At 35.5% G+C, this 23,593-nt stretch overlaps 1 protein-coding gene across 27 annotated transcripts in view; it reads left to right on the forward strand.

Moving 5' to 3' along the window:
- Positions 1-23,593, forward strand: part of CSPP1 (centrosome and spindle pole associated protein 1) — a 136,407-nt gene that overhangs the window by 23,424 nt on the left and 89,390 nt on the right. For 10 of the 27 annotated variants that reach the window (XM_054561700.2, XM_054561698.2, XM_054561702.2 and 7 more), the window contains 6 exons: positions 1,335-1,438; positions 7,158-7,238; positions 8,915-9,013; positions 10,661-11,100; positions 18,415-18,513; positions 21,244-21,314. In XM_054561700.2, coding sequence (XP_054417675.1) covers positions 1,335-1,438; positions 7,158-7,238; positions 8,915-9,013; positions 10,661-11,100; positions 18,415-18,513; positions 21,244-21,314 — 894 coding nt within the window. The remainder of the gene's footprint in view (positions 1-1,334; positions 1,439-7,157; positions 7,239-8,914; positions 9,014-10,660; positions 11,101-18,414; positions 18,514-21,243; positions 21,315-23,593) is intronic. The other 17 variants (XM_054561688.2, XM_054561694.2, XM_024251562.3 and 14 more) reach the window with 5 other exon arrangements.

Genomic DNA, 23,593 nt, shown 5'->3' on the forward strand with positions numbered 1-23,593 from the left:
GCCAGGAGGTTGAGGCTGCAATGTGCCATGATCACGCCACTGCGCTCAAGCCTAGGTAACAGAGCGAGACCCTGTCTAAAGAAAAAAAAAGACAAGTTTTATTTTGTTTAGAAATGATAATTTTTTAATACTATAGTATTATGTGTATAGTAGGACTAAAAAAGGGATGAAGCTTCAGAAATCTGAATACTCATCTACTGTCTATGCTACTTGACATAGTATTTTATTATTGAAGGTTTGAAAAGTATATAATTTGATTTTTGATAGCTTTGTTGAGATATAATTTACACACCATAACATTTACCTATTTAAAGCGTACAATTCAATGGTTTTTAGTATATTTACAAGTTGTACAGTCATCATTGTCATCATCCCTAAATGTAATTTGATTTTTAAATTTTGTGTAAGGAAATACTACTCAAATTCGACGTTTTTCTTCAAAAATTAACATCCATTTACAGAGTTTCTATTTGGGATGATGAAAAAATTCTGGAAATGGATAGTGGTGATGGTTGTACAACATTGTACATGTACTTAATGCCACTGAATTGCATGCTTAAAATGATTAAAATGGTAGGTTTTATATTATATACGTTTTACTACAATAAAAATTAATATCCATTTTTATGAAATCAGAAGTGGTTTAACTTTAGAAGTTTTTAGGAATTTCATCCTATCTGAATGCTCTTTGATATAAAAAGAAAATAAAAAAAAAAGAAATGTCATCCTAAGCAACACATGGCCCTAATAATTTTTTCTCAGAAACATGTTATATTAAAGATATTCTTGTATGCTAAAAAAATAATGTTATTAGTTTTCCTAGACTGAAAATGATGCATTAAAATTGTTGTTGGTATTTATTTTTATAGAAATTAGTGTATAATTAAGTGAAGAAGTAAAGATAATTAGCTTTTCTTTAATTTTGCTGTTCTTGAGAAAGCAAGATGCCAAACAATGCTGGACTACTTGTCTTAACTGGGGGAAAAAGTAAATATAATGCACACATGCATATAAATATGTATATGATAATATAAAAGTATCTGTTTATAGGTGCATTAAAAAATTCTCTGCATGGAGACAAAAAATAACAATGTTTGTTGTTCTGGACAGGAGAACAGGGTGGCTAGGGCTCATGGGTGAGAACGATATTTTTGATAATATTTTTGATTATGTGAATGTATTATCTATTGAGACATTTTAAGTAAAAAGCTTACCCTAATCCTACTCTTGGAATCAGCATAATTCTGTTCCTTCTTACTGTGCTTTGTTACAGGAAGTAGAACTTTGAGATTGGTTTGAAAATGAATTATACTGAGAAGTTGTTTTTTTTCTAGGAATTGATTATGGATTAAGTTTACCACTTGGAGAAGACTATGAACGGAAGAAACATAAATTAAAAGAAGAATTGCGGCAAGATTACAGACGTTATCTTACTCAGGTAATGAGTTCTATTAATAAGTTGGGTTTAATGTTTCAGAATTCAGCTCCTAAATTTGTTTTCATAAGGTATTAGTCATATGTGTTAATTTTTAGGTTTTCAGTGGTACTAGCAAAGTAGTATTATAGTCAAAGTTAAGTGGCATATATGACATTGATAGAGAAAAAAAAATATTGCTGAGAACTGGTGCCGTAGAATAATACAGACTTTTGACCTTTTGACTAAGGCAGTGGATTCTAATTTTAAGTGAGATTGTTAATTATGGTTTTTCATGTTTTCTGTAAAGTTGTCATGGTTTGAAGTAGTCCAGTCGTGGTTTCCCACTCTTCTACACCCCCCAACTATGTATTAAAATGACATATGGAGTTCTAGTTGCTAATTATTTTCCTATGAGCCAAGCTTATAAAATTACATTTAATTATTTAGCCACTAAAGCTTTTGTTTTATGATCTCATATTTTACTTAGCAGAACTCTTGAGTATTTTTGTTAAATTATATAATGGCCAAAGTAAGGTTTATTGTAAGTTTTAAATTTAGGTTGTAAAATTATTTTAAACAATTATGATATTTGTTGTCATCTCAAAATATTCTTTAGTTTTTTACTGCTTTGTGTTTGTTCCAAATGTACAAATGTCTGTTACTTATTCTGATTTACACATGGAGAGAATGAACTTTGACTTAATACACTTTGTCAATGGTTTGTTTCCCTTGACTTTAGGGCATTACACAAGGGAAAAGAAAGGTAGGGTTGTCTGCAATACGTCCTCCTTCAGTTTTTTCTTTCTTTTTTTTTTACGCTCTAGTAGGCTGCAATCATTTGCATTTATGAGATTCAAAACAATTAGGAAAACGGGTTCATTTGTGATTTTGAGATGTTTGAGTGGCACCATTTTGTATTCTTGCTTTTAGCAGATGACAGCGTACACATTATAATTTTCCGTTAATATAGTCATTACTTTTGATTCCTGCTTTGCATTTGTGTTTATTGCTTTCTTATGCATTCTTTTTGAATATTCTGCAGTTAAGTCTGTTTTCAGCACGCAATTTTTTGTTTCTCAAATTACACTAATCACAGTAAGATTAATAGAGTTGTAGAATATCCAAGATATTTGAACTACATGTTGTCAGAACTTGGATTACTCTGTTTTTCCACCAAAATCTATAGATTGCATTGTCCGTTTATATTGGAAAACAAAGAGAAACAGTTTATGGTTTTACAAAACTGGTTTTAAAAGGAATCTCACAAATTCAACATTCAACTAACATATTTTAAACACTTATTATGAAGATATATCAGGTATCCATCCTGTCTTCAAGAGGCTTAGAATTTAGTTGTAGAGATAACATTCATATGATTCAGAGAGGTAACTACAAGAAGGATATAATGATCAAGGAAGTCCTCATAGTGGGAATTTCTATTTTGTGAGGCAATCTAGATTTGGATGATCTAGAGAGAGAATCGAAGCGAGAAAGCTTTTCAGATGGACAGCATAGAGTAAAGGAGGACCTAGAGGGTAGACTTCAGCTTTGTATGAATGAGGCATATTAGGTTTACCAGCCTGACTGGGTCAGAGTATCATTCTTTTTGAGAGTAGTAAGAAATAACGATGTATATAGGATAGGATCAAATTAGAAGGCAGTGGATTTTTAACTTGTTATATGCAATAGGCAGTGATGAGCATCATACTTTCTTAAATAGCCTGTGAAGAGCATGGTAACTGTGTTTTAGGACAGTTAGTTCTGCATGTAGAGACTCTCATTGTCTTAAATTGCTGCTCAACTTCTTAACTGATTTCCTTGTGCTAATTTACTTCACCCTCCAAGCTATTTTCCAGAATGATTCAGTCCCTAACTCATTCAAATATGTCAGTATCCCCTTACTGCCTCCAGGATAAAAATTGAAATTTCTTAGCATGGCACATGTCTTTCATGTTCCAGCCTGACTCCCTGGGCTTATACCTTATTATCTTCCCCTTCCCTACCTCTTCTTATTGCGTGTTTTCCTCTGGTATCAGATATCTACCATTTTTCTCTTGTAGGTTTTGCATTACTCCCTAGGTAAGATTTTTAAAAAGGATAGTGGTGGGGGACATAAGAAGAAATTGCCTTCATGAAAGTACAGATCTTTAAATTCAAAGGGATGTGAAGGAGTTTTTTTTAGATTTTTTTGTTTGTTTTTTGTTGTTTTTTTTTTTGAGACAGAGTCTTGCTCTGTCGCCCAGCCTGGAGTGCAGTGGTACGATCTTGGCTGACTGCAATCTCCGCCTCCCGGGTTCAAGCGATTCTTCTGCCTCAGCTTCCCAAGTAGCTGGAACTACAGGCGTCCACCACCATGCCTGGCTAATTTTTTTGTACTTTTAGTAGGGACGGGGTTTCACCATATTGGCCAGGCTGGTCTCAAACTCCTGACCTTGTGATCTGCCCACTTCGGCCTCCTAAAGTGCTGGGATTACAGGCATGAGCCACTGCCCCCGGCCAGTTTTTTAGATTATTAAGAATATAGTCGGCCGGGGGCGCGGTGGCTCACGCCTGTAATCCCAGCACTTTGGGAGGCAGAGGCGGGCGGATCACAAGGTCAGGAAATCGAGACCATCCTGGCTAACACGTTGAAACCCCGTCTCTACTAAAAATACAAAAAAATTAGCCAGGCGTGGTGGCAGGCGCCTGTAGTCCCAGCTACTTGGGAGGCTGAGGCAGGAGAATGGCGTGAACCCTGGAGGCAGAGCTTGCGGTGAACCGAGATCGCGCCACTGCACTCCAGCCTGGGCGACAGAGTGAGAATCCGTCTCAAAAAAAAAAAAAAAAAAAAAAAGAATATAGTCTTGTAGAGGAGCAGTATTGCCTTAAAATTAGAGAGACAGTCTTTTGTTCACATTTGAGAAGGTGGGAATGGAAGGGAAAGCAAGAGAAAAAGAAAACTACACAGACTATAGGGAGCTGGCTGCAGCTTCCTGGACCCCTTGAAATATGTATGGTTTCCAAGTCCCACTCATATCTCTTGTGGCTTCCAGACTTGGATTCCATGGATATTTGAGTTAAAAAAAAATCAAGTCTTTTAATTTTGCCAAGAAGAGTTATTAAAACAAACAACTACCGTCTTTTTTCGTGTTTTAATTAATTTTTTTTTCTTGAGCCCTTCCTGCCCAGAGATGGTTTCCTGTTTTTAGAATAAAAGATGCTTGACCATCTAAACACAGAAAAGACATGTTCTCAGGGGAACAGTTTTTAAATTGAGTCAGTTAATTAATATCCCCAGCCCAGACCTCCATCCTGAACTTCAGACTTTTCTAGCTGGCTGCGTAACTCACATTTTCACTTTGAAATTTACCTGATATCTTATGTAGACCATGTCCAAAAGAGAATTCTTGATTTCTGTTCTTCCCACCCTCATGCCTGATAAACCTGCACTATCCGTAGCCTGTCCTTTTAATTTCCTTTTTGTCACAGTAATTATTACCTTCTAGCGTGCTGTATAATTACTCCTCATTATGTTTATTATTTCTTTTTCATTTTCCCCAGCTTGAATGTATGCTTTTGGAGGACAGGAATCTTTATCTGTTTTTTTCAGTCCCAAATGTATCAGAAGTTTGGGCACATGGTAGGCACTTAGTATTTATTGAATGAATGAATGATTAAAATTTAGCTTTTTGAAAAAACTCACTATGTTGTTCTTTTTTTAAGAATTAAAAAAGTTTTTTTGGTAGAGACAGGGTAATAAAGAAAAAGTGGGTTTTTTTTTTGTTTTTTTTTTTTAAATACCCAAGCTGGTCTCGAACTCTTGGGCTCAAGTGTCCCTCCTGCCTTGGCCTCCCAAAGTGCTGGGATTACAGACATGAGCCACCACTCCCTGCCTATGTTGTTGTTATTGTTTATTCTTTTCATTTTCTTGAAAATTTCGAACATCATTCTTGACCCATGTTTGGAATGGGAAATTGCCCAGCGAAGGAGTGAGGATGTTAAATCTATGTTCCTGGTTGGAACTATGAATGGGTTTTTCCATGCATTTATAACTCTACAAAATAATTAGGTTTATAGTGTACTTCAGTATATAGGAGGTAAAATCACTCAGGGATCTGGTCATGTGTCTTATTTTTTCCTTGTCAGGTAAGTTTAGAGTTCTATACAGCCAACTTTCAAATTAGCTTTTGTAGCACAACTCATTTGTAAATTCAGATTTAATGACACTTTATTTATTTATTTTTGAGACAGATTCTCACTCTGTCACCCAGGCTAGAGTGCAGTTGTGCTGATCTTGGCTCGCTGCAACCTCTGCTTCTTGGGTTCAGGTGATTCTCCTGCCTCAGCCTCCCAAGTAGCTGGGACTACAGGCGTGCGGCCCCAAGCCCAGCTAATTTTTTGTGTTTTTAGTAGAGACGGGGTTTCGCCTTGTTGCCCAGGCTGGTCCAAACTCCTGAGCTCAAGTGATCCGCCTGCTTCGACCTCCCAACCTGCTATGATTACAGGTATGAGCCACCCTGCCTGGCCAGATTTAATGAAACTTTATTAATCACTTAGTTTTGCTAATTACTGTCTTTCCATAATGTTTTGAATACAATGCTATTGTAGTTAAACGTTGTTTTGTGGTTATTTGCTTACATGTCTGTTTCTGCAGCTGAATTGTAAATCCCTTGAATATAGGGAAAATATATTTGTATCCCTACCACCTGAAAATAGTACCTGCATAGTATTAGATGGTTGCTAATTGCTTGTTTAATGAATAAATAAAAGGCATGGAATTAGGCAGGTTGACAATTATTGAGTTATTTTATCCTTATAACCTAGTGATGTGTAGATGGCATTATTTCTGTTTTTCAGACAAGGAAACTGAAATGAAGTGAAGTAAATTATTACAAAGTGTTTGACTACTAAGTAACAGTACCAGAAAGTTGGAGATCATATGTATTTTTTTACCAATTGGGGATCATGTGTATTTTTTTTTTTTTTTTTTTTAACCAGTTCTTTGTATTTGCTTTACAGCTTTCAAAGCGATTTTATATTTTTTATCCTCCTTCATCCTTATACCAGCTTTGGTAGGTAGGCAGAGCAGGTACTATTCTCATTTTACAGAAGAAGAAAGTGTCTGTCAGAAAAGTTAAGTGACTTCCCCAGTGTTACACAACTAATAAGTGCTTGGGCTAGTTGTAGATCCTAGATCTTTTGACTGCTAGTCTAATGCTGCCTCTATTACACTGCATTACTTAAATGCTTAATGAACAAGATTGGAGGAACACATAAACAACATTCATAGTTTATATCTATTGGCATTTCAGTAGATATTCACTCACATAATTATAGGAAAAATAGAAAAAAAACTTGTGGCATGCATTAAGATATTTGTGAGGAAGTTTAAATTTGCCTTGAGAACAAAAAGACAGTAGAGCACTGATAATGAAGAGTGTGTGCTTAGAAGACGAATATAAATTGGGAAATTTTTTTCATGCTTCTAATCATCTTGAATCAATAGACATATATATTGCGCATGAAAATTAAGGCCTGATTTTCCCTTTCAGGGAGTTGTTGATTGGAAGAAAATTCTCTTTTTTCCAAATGCTTTTGGTATGGTCTATGTAGATTTGTAGTTTCTGTCTTCATTCCATTTCATTCATTTGCTCTGCATAATATAATACTAGTTTAGAATATAGAATGCAAAGACACATTTATGCAACATATTTTATAAAGCCAATTAGGTAATATATTTTTTTAATGTGTATATATACAGAAAAATTTTCTATCTACGAGTGAAACAGATCCATCTACTTTGGGAGTTTCTCTTCCTATTGGTGAGAGGTTATCTGCTAAGGTAGGTGGATAGGAGTAGTTATTGTGGGTAGCAGTTTTCCAAGGCATCAAAATCATAGAAGAACATACTGCTGATTTAAATGCAAATGGAAGATCATATCATTTCTCCATACTTGAATATATTTCTAGTTCAAAAATCCGTGGAGTCATATTTATCCTGTTTAAAAAAATTTTCTTGAACACAAGATTTGTAACTATGTATTTCTTTAATATGTTGATTCTTTTGCTGTATTCAGTTACACTTAACTGAATATTCAGAATTCAGTTTTTTCAGCATTGATTTCTGACTATAAAGTTTATGCTATGTAACACAGTTATTGGAATGAGTGGATGTGAAATTATAGTGAGCTTTTATGTAGGGTGAGGGTAAGGGTTCTTTGAATGTGTGATTCTGACACTCCATTAATACACGTCCATATTCCTTAGAGGTGAAAGTGATAAAGCACTGTACACCTCTTGTAGTGACTCAGGTCTCACCAGAGTATATCAGAGATCATGAAATAGTATATAAGACAAAATAGACAGTTAATAAATTTCAAAAGACAGACCTAGTTTCTTTTTTTTTCTTTTTTTCTTTTTTTTTTTTTTTGAGACGAAGTATCACCCTGTTGCCCAGGCTGGAGGGCAGTGGCAGGGTCTTGGCTCACTGCAGTCTCCACCTTCCCAGTTCAAGCGATTCTCCGCCTCAGCCTCCCGAGTAGCTGGAGGCAGGATTACAGGTGCCTGCCGCCAAGCCCTGCTAATTTTTTGTGTTTTTAGTAGAGATGGGGTTTCACAATGTAGGCCAGGCTGGTCTCGAGCTCCTGACCTCATGATTCACCCGCCTCAGCCTCCCAAAGTACTGGCATTACAGGCGTGAGCCACCACTCCCAGCTGACCTAGTTTCTTTAGTACTTTTTTAGATTGTGTTGTTTTAGTGACACGGGAATATTAAAATTTAAGAACATTTTTTAATCTTATATATTTATGTTTTAACAGAACATTTCATTATAATATTTTATAATCTGTGATCATTTTGCCTTTTTAAGTTTAAAACATAAAGGATCATTTTTTAACCTTGGAAAGCAAATGGTTAGCAGCAGGTGCTTCGGGGGAGTGGGTTGGGCATTAGGAGAGGGAGGTGTCCCTGAGAAGGAAAGAAGGAAGGTAACCCCATCATATCTCTTTGGAAACATGCAAATAACAGATCTCCTGGCAAACACAATCATCATATTTACTAGTGGGAGAGATTTATCTCTGAATGCTTTTGGCAGAATACACCTGGTTTGTCTAGGATTGCTGTTGGGAATCAAACCTGGAATCTATGGATTTATGTGGCATGGCTCTTTGGAAAATGTCATCTAAGCTCTGTTAACTATTGGAGTGTAAAATGGAGATGTTTCATGAACGAAGCAACTCCCTTCTGTTAGAGACCTCATGTATTAATGGACCAAAGCGTGTAGTCATGCATATTTTCATGTGACAAGAAAGACCTGGGGAGCTGTATGGGTGTCCTCAAACGTCTTCCAACTTCTCCCATACCTTTCAGTGACATCTGTCCTTGAAATTATTAGTAAAGCTTGATTCTGGGTAAGAGTTCTGATATGTATGATTCAGATTTGACATTCTGATAGGACATTGAGGTATTTTTTTTCCTGAAGTTGAAGTTTAACATTGCCTTTTGATTTTTATTTTAAGGAAAGGTTGAAACTTGAACGTAACAAAGAATACAATCAGTTTCTCAGGGGTAAGGAAGAATCCAGTGAAAAGTTCAGACAGGTGGAAAAGAGTACTGAGGTAGGTTTTGCTTTTGAAGTAAATCTGTACTACTACTACCACAGGTTGAATATTTTGTACTTGAAAAGTTTTTTCTATTTTAGACATTTTACTTTTTTTTTTTTGTAAATACTTGCAAAATTAAGCCAAATTAAACCAAACACAGGACATTTAAATATTTAGTTTTGGAAGTTATTTTATCTCATATTGAAGAACTTTTAACATTTAATTGGGGAGATTTAATTTTAGAGATCAGTTTTGTTAAGTGATTTTCATTTATTTTTAAAAATTTAAATGAGTTTTTATGTTGACAATTCCTAGCTATGTTTGTTTTTTTCAAAATTTAAGGATCAATTAGCCGGACATGGTGGCAGGCGCCTGTAATCCCAACTACTTGGGAGGCTGAGGAGAATCACTTGAACCTGGGAGGCAGAGGTTGCAGTGAGCCAAGATTGCCTCACTGCACTCCAGCCTGGGTGACAGAGCGAGACCTGGTCTGAAAAAAAAGAAGGATGATTGATGTATCTGGGGCCAAAACATTTACCACTTTCTATATCCTTTGTGTTGAGAATTTAATGTGAAATATTTTGAAGTAATATCTCCTGGGATAGGAATTTGCATTTAGTTTATCCTCTCTTTCTTTTCTTTTCTTTTTTTTTTTTTTTTTTTTTTTGAGACGGAGTCTTGCTCTGTCACCCAGGCTGGAATGCAGTGGCGCAACGTCAGCTCACTGCAACCTCCGCTTCCTGGCTTCAAGCGATTCTCCTGCCTCAGCCTCCGGAGTAGCTGGGATTACAGGTGCCTGCCACCACGCCTGGCTAATTTTTATATTTTTAGTAGAGTTGGGGTTTCAGCATGTTGGTCAGGCTGGTCTTGAACTCCTGACTTTGTGATCCGCCTGCCTTGGCCTCCCAAAGTGCTGGGATTACAGGCGTGAGCCACCGGGCCCTGCCACAGAAAGGTAAAATTTTCTTGAAGTTTTTTTTTCTAAAAAAATATATGGGTGATTAATGTTGCCTAGGCTGGTCTTGAACTCCCAGGCTCAAGCAATCCACTGGCCTCCACCTAGAATTTTTATGTAATAAGCTTTTCATAAACTATACAATTTGATGAGTTTTAGGATATGTAAACCACAATCAAGATAACGAGCATATCCTGTATCCCCCAAAGTGGTTCTGGAACCCTTTGGAATCTGTGTGTCCTCACTGTCCTCCACTCATTCCCACACTGTCTCCAGATCTTCCTCACCTGACTTCTATCACCCTAGACTAGTTTACATTTGATCATTTACTATAAATGGATCATACAGGATATACTAGTTTTGGGGGTATGGCTTCTTTCACTCAGTATGATTATTTTGAGGTTCATTTGTGTTGTTGAGTGTATGGATAATTCATTCCGTTTTGTTGCATAGTAATGTTCCATTGCATGGCTGTATCAGCTTGTTTATCCATTCCCCTGTTGATGGACGTTTGAGTTATTTCTGGTTTTTGCTATTACAAGTAAAGCTCATACGAACATTCATGTAAAAACAAATATATATATATATGTGATTAAATAAACATCAGAGCTGAAATGATAGACTAAGTATAAATTGAGGGTTTAATTACCTTATAAGAGATAGTTTCTCATCAAGTTTTGTTTCTTTTTTCTTTTTTAATTGAACAGCCCAAGAGTCAGAGAAATAAAAAACCTATTGGTCAAGTTAAGCCTGATTTAACTTCACAAATACAGACATCTTGTGAAAATTCAGAGGGTCCTAGAAAAGATGTCTTAACTCCTTCAGAGGCATATGAAGAACTTCTGAACCAAAGACGACTAGAGGAGGACAGATACCGACAACTAGATGATGAAATCGAATTAAGGAATAGAAGAATTATTAAAAAAGCAAATGAAGAAGTGGGCATTTCCAACCTAAAACATCAAAGGTTTGCAAGCAAGGCTGGCATTCCAGATAGAAGATTTCACAGATTTAATGAGGATCGTGTTTTTGATAGACGGTATCATAGACCAGACCAAGATCCTGAAGTAAGTGAAGAAATGGATGAGAGGTTTAGATATGAAAGTGATTTTGATAGAAGACTTTTGAGAGTGTATACAAGTGACAGGTATTTACAACTTCATTTTTATTTTCTTTATTTGCTTAATATAGCAAATTAATTGTTAATATTTGCTGTTGTTACTTTTTATCATTATACTAGGGAGAAGCAGTTTTGATTTATCATAATTAATTCTAAGATGCTGTCAGTTTTAAGTTGTGTCATTATTTTATGTCCCACTGAGGGGAAAAAGAAAACACTCAAGGTGGGGGCCCTGTTGTAAAGTTGGAAAACTGAAAGGCTACACCCTTTATGTAAAAGTATGTGAGTTGGAAGTAGTCATTCCCACAGAAAGGGACAGAGAGGAAACGTCCACATCCCAACCTTGGCAGTGAGTGGAGAGTAAAGATACAAACAACCTTCCCTGAGAATTTGAAGTGTAAATTAGTACTGATTCAAGTTCACAGTCCGAATTCATACTGCCAGTAGCGTCCAAAGAAACCTTGAGGCAAGAATTCAGAGTTTTCTCAATTCATAGTGCTCTTGGATGAGGGGAAGAATAACTCTGCAATAACTTGACATAAAACCAGGTCATTGGCTATTCTGACTTCCAATATTAAAATGTGGCCAGGCGTGGTGGCTCATGCCTGTAATCCCAGCACTTTGGGAGGCTGAGGCGGGCGGATCACGAGGTAAGGAGGTTGAGACCAGCCTGACCAACAGGGTGAAATTCCGTCTCTACTAAAAATACAAAAATTAGCCAGGTATGGAGGTGCGCACCTGTAATCCCAGCTACTCAGAAGGCTGGGGCAGGAGAATCACTTAAACCCGGGAGGCAGAGGTTGCAGTGAGCAGAGATGACGCCACTGCACTCCAGCCTGGGCGATAAGGTGAGACTGTCTCCAAAAAAAAGTGTGGCCGGGCGTTGTGGCTCACGCTTGTAATCCCTGCAGTTTGGGAGGCCAAGGCAGGCAGATCACTTGAGGTCAGGAGTTTGAGACCAAACTGACCAACATGGTGAAACCTCATCTGTACTAAAAATACAAAAATTAGCCAGGTGTGGTGGGACGTGCCTATAATCCCAGCTACTCGGGAGGTGGAGGCAGGAGAATCGCTTGAACCTGGGAGGCAGAGGTGGTGAGCCGAGATTGTGCCACTGAACTCCAGCCTGGGCGACAGAGCGAGACTCTGTCTCAACAACAACAATAAAAATAAATAAATAAAATGTGTGAAAAAAGGATACCTTAAAATAGATGAAATACAATTTATTCCTGTAGTCGTAAGTTTTTTCAGTCAGATTTTCAGATGGTTTTCAGTTCCTTTGAATGTTTTTGTGACACTACTTATAATTTCTTAACTGCTACAATGAGGTTTTATTGTTGTATTTATCATAAATTGATACTTGCCATAGTTTAACCTGTTTTGGAGATAAGAATACCTCAGGGTCTCATGTTTGTCGTTGACTTGTTTACTTGACAAGTGTTAATACATTTTGAGCAGCTTTTGGGACCTGCTTTATTTGCTAGTCCAAATAGATTAGTTTTTAAGTATTTTAGAAAATGTTTTCGGGGTAGTGCTGTACATTCAGTATTTTAACTATTAATTACAATACAAAGCTTTTACAGTTCTTTGTCTTCTACATTCTGTAGCTGTTATGTCCTCACACAATATTTTTAATATTTACCTTGATTTAGGTAATTTGAATGAAGGATTAGAATTTGGAAACGGCAATTATAGTTTCTCTGACCTGAATCTAATTGTTTATACTTCAGAAAATTCTCTAAATCCTATAATGTTATATTTGAAAATGCTTATATGTGAAGGTAATTAAAGGCTGACTAAACTAAAATAACTCAGTTGGGGAACTGCAAGTAATCTTTGACTCTTGGTGATAATGTCTTCCTTTGTACATGAGAACTTCTTTTCTCTTTATGGTGTTTGTTTACGTTTAGGGTGAATGTAATGCATACCCTTTTAAGTTTGGAATTTTAGGAAACATAATGGTTGCTTCTTTGTTTTTTTTATATTTTAATCTATTACTTTTATAATTATATCCTGTGATAATTTTATACATGAACTAACAAATGAATATCATTCTATTTGAGAGCTCTCGTATCTTCTTATGTATCCCAAAATAAAATGAACTCCTTCAATATAAACTTTCCCAAATATGATTTAAGAATAGATTAAACATGAGGTTGAGTGAGAATAATTCTTGTTAAATACTTTAAAGTGTTTCTTCAATATATAAATCATATTTTATGAATTTTTATGCTGTTTTTATATCAACTCTGACATCTCCAAGTGTTTTTTCTTATGTGTCTCTTTAACAATTGAATTTAAAATTGGATTTCTTTATTTCAGATTTATAGATTCCTTATTTCCAGCAAAAAAAAAAAAAAAGAAAAAAAAGACCAGTTATTCAGTAGTTTATAAATAGACTGGTTGATAGGAGAAATGACTGTATTTGTGAAAATTTTGAGACTAAAGAAATGTGGAACTGAGTTTCATCTCTTGCTCCAAGCATTTATTCTTAACATACTATGCAATCTTGATCAGAAGTTCTTGACAAAAAATAATTATAATGTATTATGAGAAGTGCACAGTTAATTTTCCTTCATTCTTCTAAGTTTTCTTTGTTCTTTTTTTTTTTCCTTTCCTAAAAGTCAGCATCTGGTAAATTCTAGTTTTGGTTTATAATAATTTTTTCTTTTTGGTTTCAATTTTTCTCTACCCTATAAACGTTTACTTTTTTTTCATATACCATAATTATTAATGAAATATTTCCCCATACTTAAATATGGGAAAGCTAAAACTTTTCTCAGAAAATGATGTTACCTTCCTAAACTCATATCATGAAATCACTGACAGCATTCTTAATTAACAAGGTGGTTAATACTGTAATTGACAGTTGCATTCTGTGTGTGTATGTGTGTTGTTTATTTATGCATATTTACCAATTTAAGTAAAATTTATCATATTTTAGGAGATTTCTAAAGTAGAATGTAATAGCATGTCTTAAGATACTTTGAAACTTATAGGCTCTATTTAAATATAGTAATCCTAGTCTTATTTATTAACTTGAACTTTAGAAGTTAATATTTTACTTTATTATCTTTTACTCTAACTAATGTTAATGAGTAAAAGAAGTTTTACTTCTTAATACCCAAAGAAACCAGGTACAGAGTAGATGGGGTTTATAATAGAAAACACTGCTACCAAAGTAAATATAAAAATTGGGAAAGAATGGAAAACAAAGAGAAAAATGATTGTCCACAGTTAACATCTCAGAGTTTTTCTTTAGCTTCTTTTTTTTTCTTTTAAAGATTAACATGTGTTCATTTTTAGGATAAACTTGGCCTGTACCCTATACCTGGTTTCTTTGGGTATTAAGATTTTTACCTGATCAGCTAGAGTTGTTGACTCATGTCTTCAAGGAAATAGGGAGAAGAAGATTTTTTTCATTTAAAATATCTTTTTTTTTTAGTTAGTAGGATGGTGAAACCATTTTGCAATTATTTTATTCCCTCAATCATATCTGATTTGCATTTCAAAGTTATGAGTTCTGTCCCTTTGTGACAAAACCCAACATGTTAAGGTGTGGTAAGTGAACTTATATATTAAAAGCCATAGAATATTTAGATAGATTTTCTATGGCTATACCACCCTGAAACGTGCCTGATCTTGTTTGATGTTGGAAACTAAGCAGGCTTGGACCTGGTTAGTAATTTAATGGGAGACTATTTAGATAGATTACTTCTGGGTCACAAGGATAGTCTTAATCTGGGACTCTCACAGTGAAACAGAAAGGGGTTCCAGGGACAAACTGAACCTAAACAGAACCCCTGAACTTTGATTAGAATCAAATGGTTCTTAGACATTTATTGAGTGCATTACTTTTGGATATTATCATCTGTCTGTTTTCCTTTAATGTTGAGATGATTGAATAGAGACGTAGCCATGATAAAACCACTGCTGATTCTTACCAGTTGCTTTCTTCAGAGAGGACTTTTTTTGTTCAGAAAAGGTTACAACAATAAATTGTAAGACCATAAAAGCTGTTTTAAGTGAACTAACAGAGTTAGTTCAGGGTGATTAAATGCTGAATTTATTAGAAATATTAAGGGCACTTTAGTAAATGAAAGAAATGCCATAAAAATTGTAGGGATATTTTAATAGAGAATAAGGTGGCTAACTTTCCAAACTGTAGTTTGTCTTTTCAGCTTAATTTCCCTTCAAGGTTTCTTTTTTCTAGGTCTTACATTGGTAATTTAAAAAAAATTATAAAATCTATATTTGTAAACAGTAATTCTTCCTTGACTTAAAAAAGATAAACAAATCATGTGTCGTTTCATAAAATTGAATAGTATCCCTAAGATTTTATTATCTTTTTAGTGAAATGCTTATTTCTGCTCTTTTTAGCCTCTTAAACATTTTTCAGTCTTGATCTTATAATTGTTGGTGACAAAGTGGACTTTTATAATCTTCTTAATGATTTTTTTTCTTCAATGAAAGGTATACCTTAGAACATCTTTCATATCTGCTGTTCACTAGGAAATCTTTTGATTTTGCTGTAGATTTTAGCTAAGAGACCTTAACCTTATACATAAATAAAATCATTTCTTAAATTAATTTAGGATGAACTTTGAAAATGACCTCTTGTGTTTATGGTGTTTGCTTTACTATCTATATACACTGAAGAGACTGTAAAAGATTTTTTAGTGTGGATACCTTGGGTGCAGTGGTGGTATAAAGATAAGCTAGAATTATTAATCTAAATATTATCTTCAGAAAACTTAACTAATAATTAAGGAAGCCACAAGCCCTATGTTAATTTTAGAAAAAGCTTTTGTATATTTAAGTGGCCTTTAATTCTGGGACCCCAAGTTATGCTTTTAAGAATTTGTGACTTTAAATTTCTATTTAATTTTTTTCTTTTTTTTTTGAGATAGGGTCTTACTCTGTTGCTCAGGCTGGAGTGCAGTGGTACAGTCTTGGCTCACTGCAACCTCTGCCTTCCAGGCTCAAACAGTCCTCCCACTTTAGCCTCCCAAGTAGCTGGGACTATAGGCATGAGCCGCCATGCCCGGCCTCTGTTAAAAAAAATTTGTAATAAAGATTTCTTTATTATTAAAGAATATATATAAATAAAGATTATTTTTATATGTAATTTTTTTTGGCATAGATACCTCTTTACTACACCAGTGAATTTACTTTTTGTGTTGTGTCATGTTCTCAAGAAAACCTCTAGTTTGGGTCATTTGCTAGGAGGATCCATAAGGACTTTGGGTATAGTTGTACTTGCAGTTATAATTTATTACAGCAAAATGATACAAAGCAAAATCAGCAAAGGTAAAAGGCACATGGAACAAAGTTTGAAGGAAACAAGGCACAAGCTTCCAAGGGTTCTCTCCCAGTGGTATCACACAGGAGATGCTTAATTCCTCCAGCATTGAATTGTAACAATATAAGGAAATGTCTACCAGGAAAGCGATTAGACACTCGGTGCCCAAGGTTTTTATTGTGGGATGGTTACATAGGCACCCTGTACCTGGCATGTACCAAAATTCCAGACTTCCTGAAGAAAAGCAAATGTTTAGCATAAACTATAGTTTGTGCAAACAGTTTAAGCACAGTAAGCTGCTCTTATCAGTTCTGCCAGTGGTTGTAACTCTCCCAAAATCTATATTCCCAGGTGCCAGCCAAGGGTCAGCTGTACAGTCAGGCTTTTCTGAGGATAGGCAGTCTCAGGCCTGCTCTGTTAATGCTTTTCTGCATTATATATAAATATCCAGTATAATTAAATCTGGTTGCCTGGCAGTATTAATTACGAATTTGAATTTGAGTTTGTATTTTCCTGTTTGTTAAGTGGTAGAAGTAGGGAATGACACTAAACTGATATGTCATTCACACATCACAATGTGTGTCTGTGATGAATGTGTGTATATGATCTGTGATCGATTAAAAAATGGAAGCCATTCATGCGTTGTGCTATGTCATAGTTACTAAGATTAAAACTCCAAATAGTGTTTTCTCCACAGATGATATTGACAGTGGCTTGTATGATGGAAACAAGTGAAGAAATAATTTTATATGCTGGTTCTGTGGAGAGTGAGAAGTTTCTTTTTTTTCCGGAAAATTGCCATTTTTCTTAATCCGATAATGAAATTCACCTAAAATACTGAATACCACTTTAACAACCATATTTCTTTGTAATAGTCCTCTTGAGAAAGACAATATAGTTGGGTAACTCAACAGCCATGTAAAGAAACTTTGAAATGCTTATGAAATGCTGATTTTCGCGGATGCCGATAAGTGTTGGTGTAAAAAGTCATGTTGGTTTCTATGGTATGAGAAATTAAGCTAAAAATAAAATCAGTGTTTGCCAAATGGAAAAAAGATTGATTGAAAAACATTTTTTCATTATTATTTTCCAAAAAAGGTTTTTAAAGAAGAAAATAGAAAACATGCTAATCTTTCTTTTTGTTGTTTATGACCTTGTAAGTAAAGTTAGCCAATCATTTTCCCTGTTTATGTTTTCCATTCACCTATCAGTAACGTTTACTCTTTCCTGTGATTTACAGTGTTAGCAAATGTCATGGTTTGTTATATTTGATTTAATTTATTGATAAGACTGCTGCTGTATTTTTAAGTTAAAAAGGTTATGACAGGGCGCGGTGGCTCATGCCTGTAATCCCAGCACTTTGGGAGGCCAAGGCGGGAGATCACAAGGTTAGGAGATGGAGACTATCCTGGCCAACATGTGACTAAAATACAAAAAATTAGCCAGGTATGGTGGTGTGCGCCTATAGTCCCAGCTACTTGGGAGGCTGAGGCAGGGGAATCACTTGAACCCAGGAGGTAGAGGTTGCAATGAGCCGAGATTGTGCCACTGCACTCCAGCCTGGCGACACAGCAAGACTCTGTCTCAAAAAAAAAAAACAAAGAAGGTTATATGTACAATGAAATAATTCACAGACTCTATGAATTTTGATTTAAAAAATGTTCTCATTTTGAATTTTGACTATAATCTTTGTGAGTGCAGGGACTGTATCCGAATACCCAGTAGGTGTTCAGTTATTCACTTTTAAATTGAATGATAAAAAAGTGTTAGTATATTTGTAGTTTTAAAAATAAAAATTTTTAGCAAATACATTAAAATTATAATCTTTTTGGAAAAGATTATTACATTTAAACTCTTAATGTCTCATTAACCAGCAGATCATACAAATTCTATTTAATTTTAGAATGCGTTTATAGTAAAACTTCATTATAACACTTTGTTCCCTTTAATGTTGCCAACATCAAATGTAAAAACACCAAAGTGTTATAAGAAGGTCCACTGTATGTGGAACATGCTTTATAAGCTAATGTGTTTTTAAGGATGCACAGGAACAGACGAGGGAATATGCCTCCTATGGAACATGATGGGGATGTTATAGAACAGTCAAACATAAGAATTTCATCTGCTGAAAATAAAAGGTACAGTATGTAATATAAATTCTCCCCTTTAGTCATCACATTGTGAAACAGAATGTGCCTAAAGCTGGCTAACTGAAAAAGTAGAAAGATACAGTAAATTAACAGCCTTCCTTCTTAGTGAGAAGTGAATTAAAGGAAAAGAAAGGATGGGGAGGTGGTACTAAATGAAAATCGATAGTACTTTACAGCATTCTTTCAAAGAACAAGTTTTGGTTATAAAGTGTGCCAAGGTGTTCTGAAGAAGTCCCTATCATTACAAAGTATGTAAATTTGTTTGAAATAATAAAAGAAATAAGTATAATTTAATGGACTAAAAATCAACTTAAAATATCTTAGAGTCATGGTGATGCAACTTGACTGGAAATAAATTGAAAATGTGGCCGGGCCCAGTGGCTCATGCCTGTAATCCCAGCATTTTGGGAGGCCGATGCAGGCGGATCACTTGAGGTCAGGAGTTCAAGACCAGCCTGGCCTGGCCAACATGGTGAAACCCGGTCTCTACTGAAAATACAAAAAAAAAAAAAAAAGAAAAGAAAAAATTAGCCAGGCGTGGTAATCCCTGTAGTCCCTGGTAGTCCCTGTAATCCCAGCTACTCAGGAGGCTGAGGCAGGAGAATGGCGTGAACCCAGGAGGTGGAGCTTGCAGTGAGCCGAGATCGCACCACTGTACTCCAGTCTGGGCAACAGACCAAGACTCTGTCTCCAAAAAAAAAAAAAAAAAAATGGAAATGTTCCTGTGGTGTGAATTTTTCTTTCAAAAGTTTATTTTTGATCTTCAGTTTATCAAGTAGATAGCTTTTATGCTTACTTTGTAAAATTAGTGCTCATATTTCTGTCATGTTGAAAGGAAAGGAAATTATATGTATTTTATGTTTATGTTCTCTTTCTACTTACAGTTTTTTATCATTTTGGTGGCATTCCTGTGTCATACATAAGGATAAATGGTTTTGAATCTATAGTATACAGTGAAGATAATGTCATATGTCAAGAAAGATGTCTATTTTTTTTCTAAGAAAAGTAATATATAAACACTGCTTGCAATAAGATAATTTGCTCTTTTGTTCTAATTAAATAAGTTTCCTTTGAGGATTTTTTTCCCCTTGTTTCTATCTTCCAAGAAAGGTTTTTTTTTTTCTTCTTTTTTTGAGACAGAGTCTCGCTTTGTTGTCCATGCTGGAGTGCAGTGACATGATATAGCTCACTGAAACCTTGACTTTCCTGGCTCAAGTGACCCTCCCACCACAGCCTCTGGAGTAGTTGGGACTACAGGCATGTGCCACTATGCCTGGCTAGTTTTTTTAAAAAATTTTTTGTAGAGACAGGATCTCCGTTGTCCAGGCTGGTCTTGAACTCCCAAACTCATGGTGGGATTACAGGCATGAGCCATTGTGCATGGCCAGGAAGGAGTGTTTTTAGGGATGATCTTTTCTAAGTGTGTGCATAGATCACTCTTTCTCTTTTTTTTTTTTAATTTTTTAATTTATTTATGTACACTTATTTTTTTTTCTTTTTCTTCTTTTTTGAGATGGAGTCTCGCTCTGTCGCCCAGACTGGAGTGCAGTGGCACGATCTCAGCTCACTGCAATCTCTGCCTCCTGGGTTCAAGTGATTCTCCTGCCTCGGCTTCCCGAGTAGCTGGGATTAGAGGCGTGCGTCCCCACGCCTGGCTAATTTTTTTGTATTTTTAGTAGTGATGGGATTTCACCATGTTAGCCAGGCTGGTCTCGAACTCCTGACCTCAGGTAATTCGCCCGCCTTGGCCTCCCAAAGTGCTGGGATTACAGGCGTGAGCCACTGCTCCCGGTCTTATGTGCACTTATATTCTTTTTTTTTTTTTTTTTTTTTTTACTGGGGTAGCTGTTTTTTTTATGAAAAAGGATTTTTTTTTTTTTTTGAGACAGAGTCTTGTTCTGTCACCCAGGCTGGAGTACAGTGGCGGGATCTTGGCTCACTGTACCCTCTGCCTTCCGAGTTCAAGTGATTCTCCTACCTCTGCCTCCCAAGTAGCTGGGATTATAGGCGTGCACCACCACGTCCAGCTAATTTCTGTATTTTTAGTAGAGACGAGGTTTTACCATGATAGCCAGGCTGGTCTCAAGCTCCAGACCTCAAGCGATCTGCCTGCCTTGGCCTCCCAGGGTGCTGTAATACAGGTGTTAGCCACCACGCCCAGCCTGAAAAAGATTTTATTTGAGAACCTATACAGCCAGTGAAACAAGCTGAATGTTTTTGTTTTTGTTTTTGATATGTGTCTCACTCTTGTCACCCAGTCTGGAGCACAGTGATGCTATCTCGGCTCATTGCAACCTCCGCTTCCTGGTTTCAAGTGATTCTCCTGCGTCAGCCTCCTGAGTAGCTGGGATTACAGGCCTCCACCACCACACTCAGCTAATTTTTTTGTATTTTTTATTAGAGACAGGGTTTCACCATGTTGGCCAGGCTGGTTTCCAACTCCTGACCTCAGGCAATCCACCCACGTAGGCCTCCCAAAGTGCTGGAATTACAGGTGTGAGCCACCGTGCCTGGCCCAATTTTTTTTTTTTTTTAAGCCTGAATACATTGGAGTTGCACTGTATAAAGAGATAGAATGCCATGATTTTACCTTAACCTTAAAAATTTGTAAATATTTTAATGTCCATAGTACTTTGAAAGGCTGATAACTCATAATTTTGCTTCCTGAAAATTATCTGAATTTTAATTTACTCTTTTTCTCTGTCTTTTTTTCTTTAGTGCTCCAGACAATGAAACATCCAAATCTGCTAATCAAGATACCTGTAGTCCTTTTGCAGGGATGCTCTTTGGTAGGCACAAAACTTCCAATTAGTTGGACTTGTATAGAGTGTCTTATAATCCTTTTTTAAGTGAGAACTCAGTGTTGTAATTAATACTATTTTTACTAATAGTAGAAAATATTTGTAAGTGCTTACTTTATGCTAGGTACTATTCTAATCATTTAACATATATAGCTCTATATAATTTTATTTTGTATTTTTTAAATTTTATACATCTTTTTATTTTTATTCATGATGTTCATGAACACATCTATGTATAATTTTAAAGCTAAATTAGTGATGTGCTTTCCGTAGGTGATAATGAAATTATTAGTTTCAGTAATCTTTTTTTTTGCAGAATGGATTGATCGTTACCAATCAGTAATGAGCTTTTAATTCCATATTTTATTAGCACTCTGTTGCAATGTGGCTGTTTCTTATATTCTGCTTTTTAAAAATATTTTGTTTTATTTATGATAGTTTTTTCCTTAATTCTTCTTTCTAGTTTCTTCAGCTAGTACAAAACTGCTTTGTATTTTAGTTTATTTTCTCCAAATTAAACCTTTCTTTCCTTTGTTCTTTTCATAGTTTCTGACAAGGTGTTTTGTTCAAATCATGGTGATTGTCTAAATTTTCTATTTATTGGAAGTCAAGGTCATTGCTGAATATAAGCTTGTTTTGCTATATTACACTTGTCACAATTTGAAACTGTGAGGAGAGCCTTGTTTCTGGTTTGTACCTTTAAATATGTAATAGAAAAGAGGTCTTTGTGTGAAAACTGTTAGAAAAAAACTGAAATTTGGTTTTAGTAAAGTATATGAAGAAATTAACACTCTAGATTCATTCAACGTAAAAACAGTCAGTAAATTAAATACTGGTTTAGAGACATATTATTGCATTATATTCTCAGGTTTTTGTTCCTTTGTGAATGGCTATTGTGAGAAAAATGGCATGCCACCTAGAATTCTAGTGTAATATCTGTAGGTGAAAATTGACTAGTTTAATCAGTACCATGTAAAGGCTATATTCTTTTTGTTTTGTTTTTATTTATTTATTTTATTTTAAAAGGCTATATTCTTATGTTTTGTTTTTTTTTTTTAATTTTGAAATTGAGTCTCGCTCTATCACTGAGGCTGGAGTGCAGTGGCACGATCTTGGCTCACTGCAACCTCCACCTCCTGGGTTCAAGCGATTCTTGTGCCTCAGTCTCCTGAGTAGTTGGAATTATAGGCATGTGCCACCATGCCTGGCTAATTTTTGTATTTTTAGTAGAGACGGGGTTTCACCATGTTGGCCAGGCTGGTCTCAAACTCCTGACCTCAAGTGATGTGCCTGCCTTGGCCTCCCAAAGTGCTGGGATTACAGGCGTGAGCCACTGTTCCCGGCCGATGTATTTTATAAAACATGGTAAAATAAGAGAATGTCTGTCTGAGCTGAGAGCCTACTGATAAATAATTTTATCAATAAAAGGATTATTGTACCCTGACTTTTAAAGATGAATGGCATGAGTTTATCACTAATGCAATCCAGGATTTATAGATGAATGTTTGGTAAGACAATGGACTCTAACATTTGAAACCGTTAAAGTCATTTAATTCAATGACTTATCTCCTGGTTGATCTTTTCCCCCCCAAACTATGTTTGTACATACCTATAGGAAACTTATGATTTCCAGAGACAGGACATTCCATCTTCAGATGGCTGTGATTGTTATGATACTCTTATTTCAATTGAACTGAAATTTATCTTCCTATAATTTTGCCCCAAGGATGTCACTTGGGGCCTTTTGCTTTATTTAAAAAGTGAGATCATTGATTTAGTTTAGAGCTAAATAACAAATGTATTGTGGGGTTTATAAGAGAACCATAGGTAATTTAGAAGTATGTTTTAAAATTTCTAAGCATTTGGGGATTTTCCTTCTGTCTTTTTGTTATTGACTGCTTGTTTAAGCCTCTTATGATCCAAGAATATAATTAGATTAGTTTCAGTTATTTCAAGTTTGTTAATTTCTTTGACAAAGTTTTTTTTTTTTTTTGAGTGGCTCAGAATATAGTCTGTCTTGGTGAGTGTTTAGTGTGTACTCGAAAGAATATGCATGGTGCAGTTGTTGAGTATAGTAGTTTATAAATGTCATTTAAGGCTGGGTATGGTGGCTCACACCTGTAATCCCAGCATCTTGGGAGGCTGAAGCAGGAGGATCACTTGATTGAGCCCAAGAGTTTGAGAGCAACCTGGACAACATAGGGAGACCATGTCTCTACAAAAAGTAAAAAATAAAAAAATTAACTGGGTGTGGTGGCACGCACCTG

Source organism: Pongo abelii, chromosome 7 (assembly GCF_028885655.2).
Source record: "Pongo abelii isolate AG06213 chromosome 7, NHGRI_mPonAbe1-v2.0_pri, whole genome shotgun sequence".
Lineage (NCBI taxonomy): Eukaryota > Metazoa > Chordata > Mammalia > Primates > Hominidae > Pongo > Pongo abelii.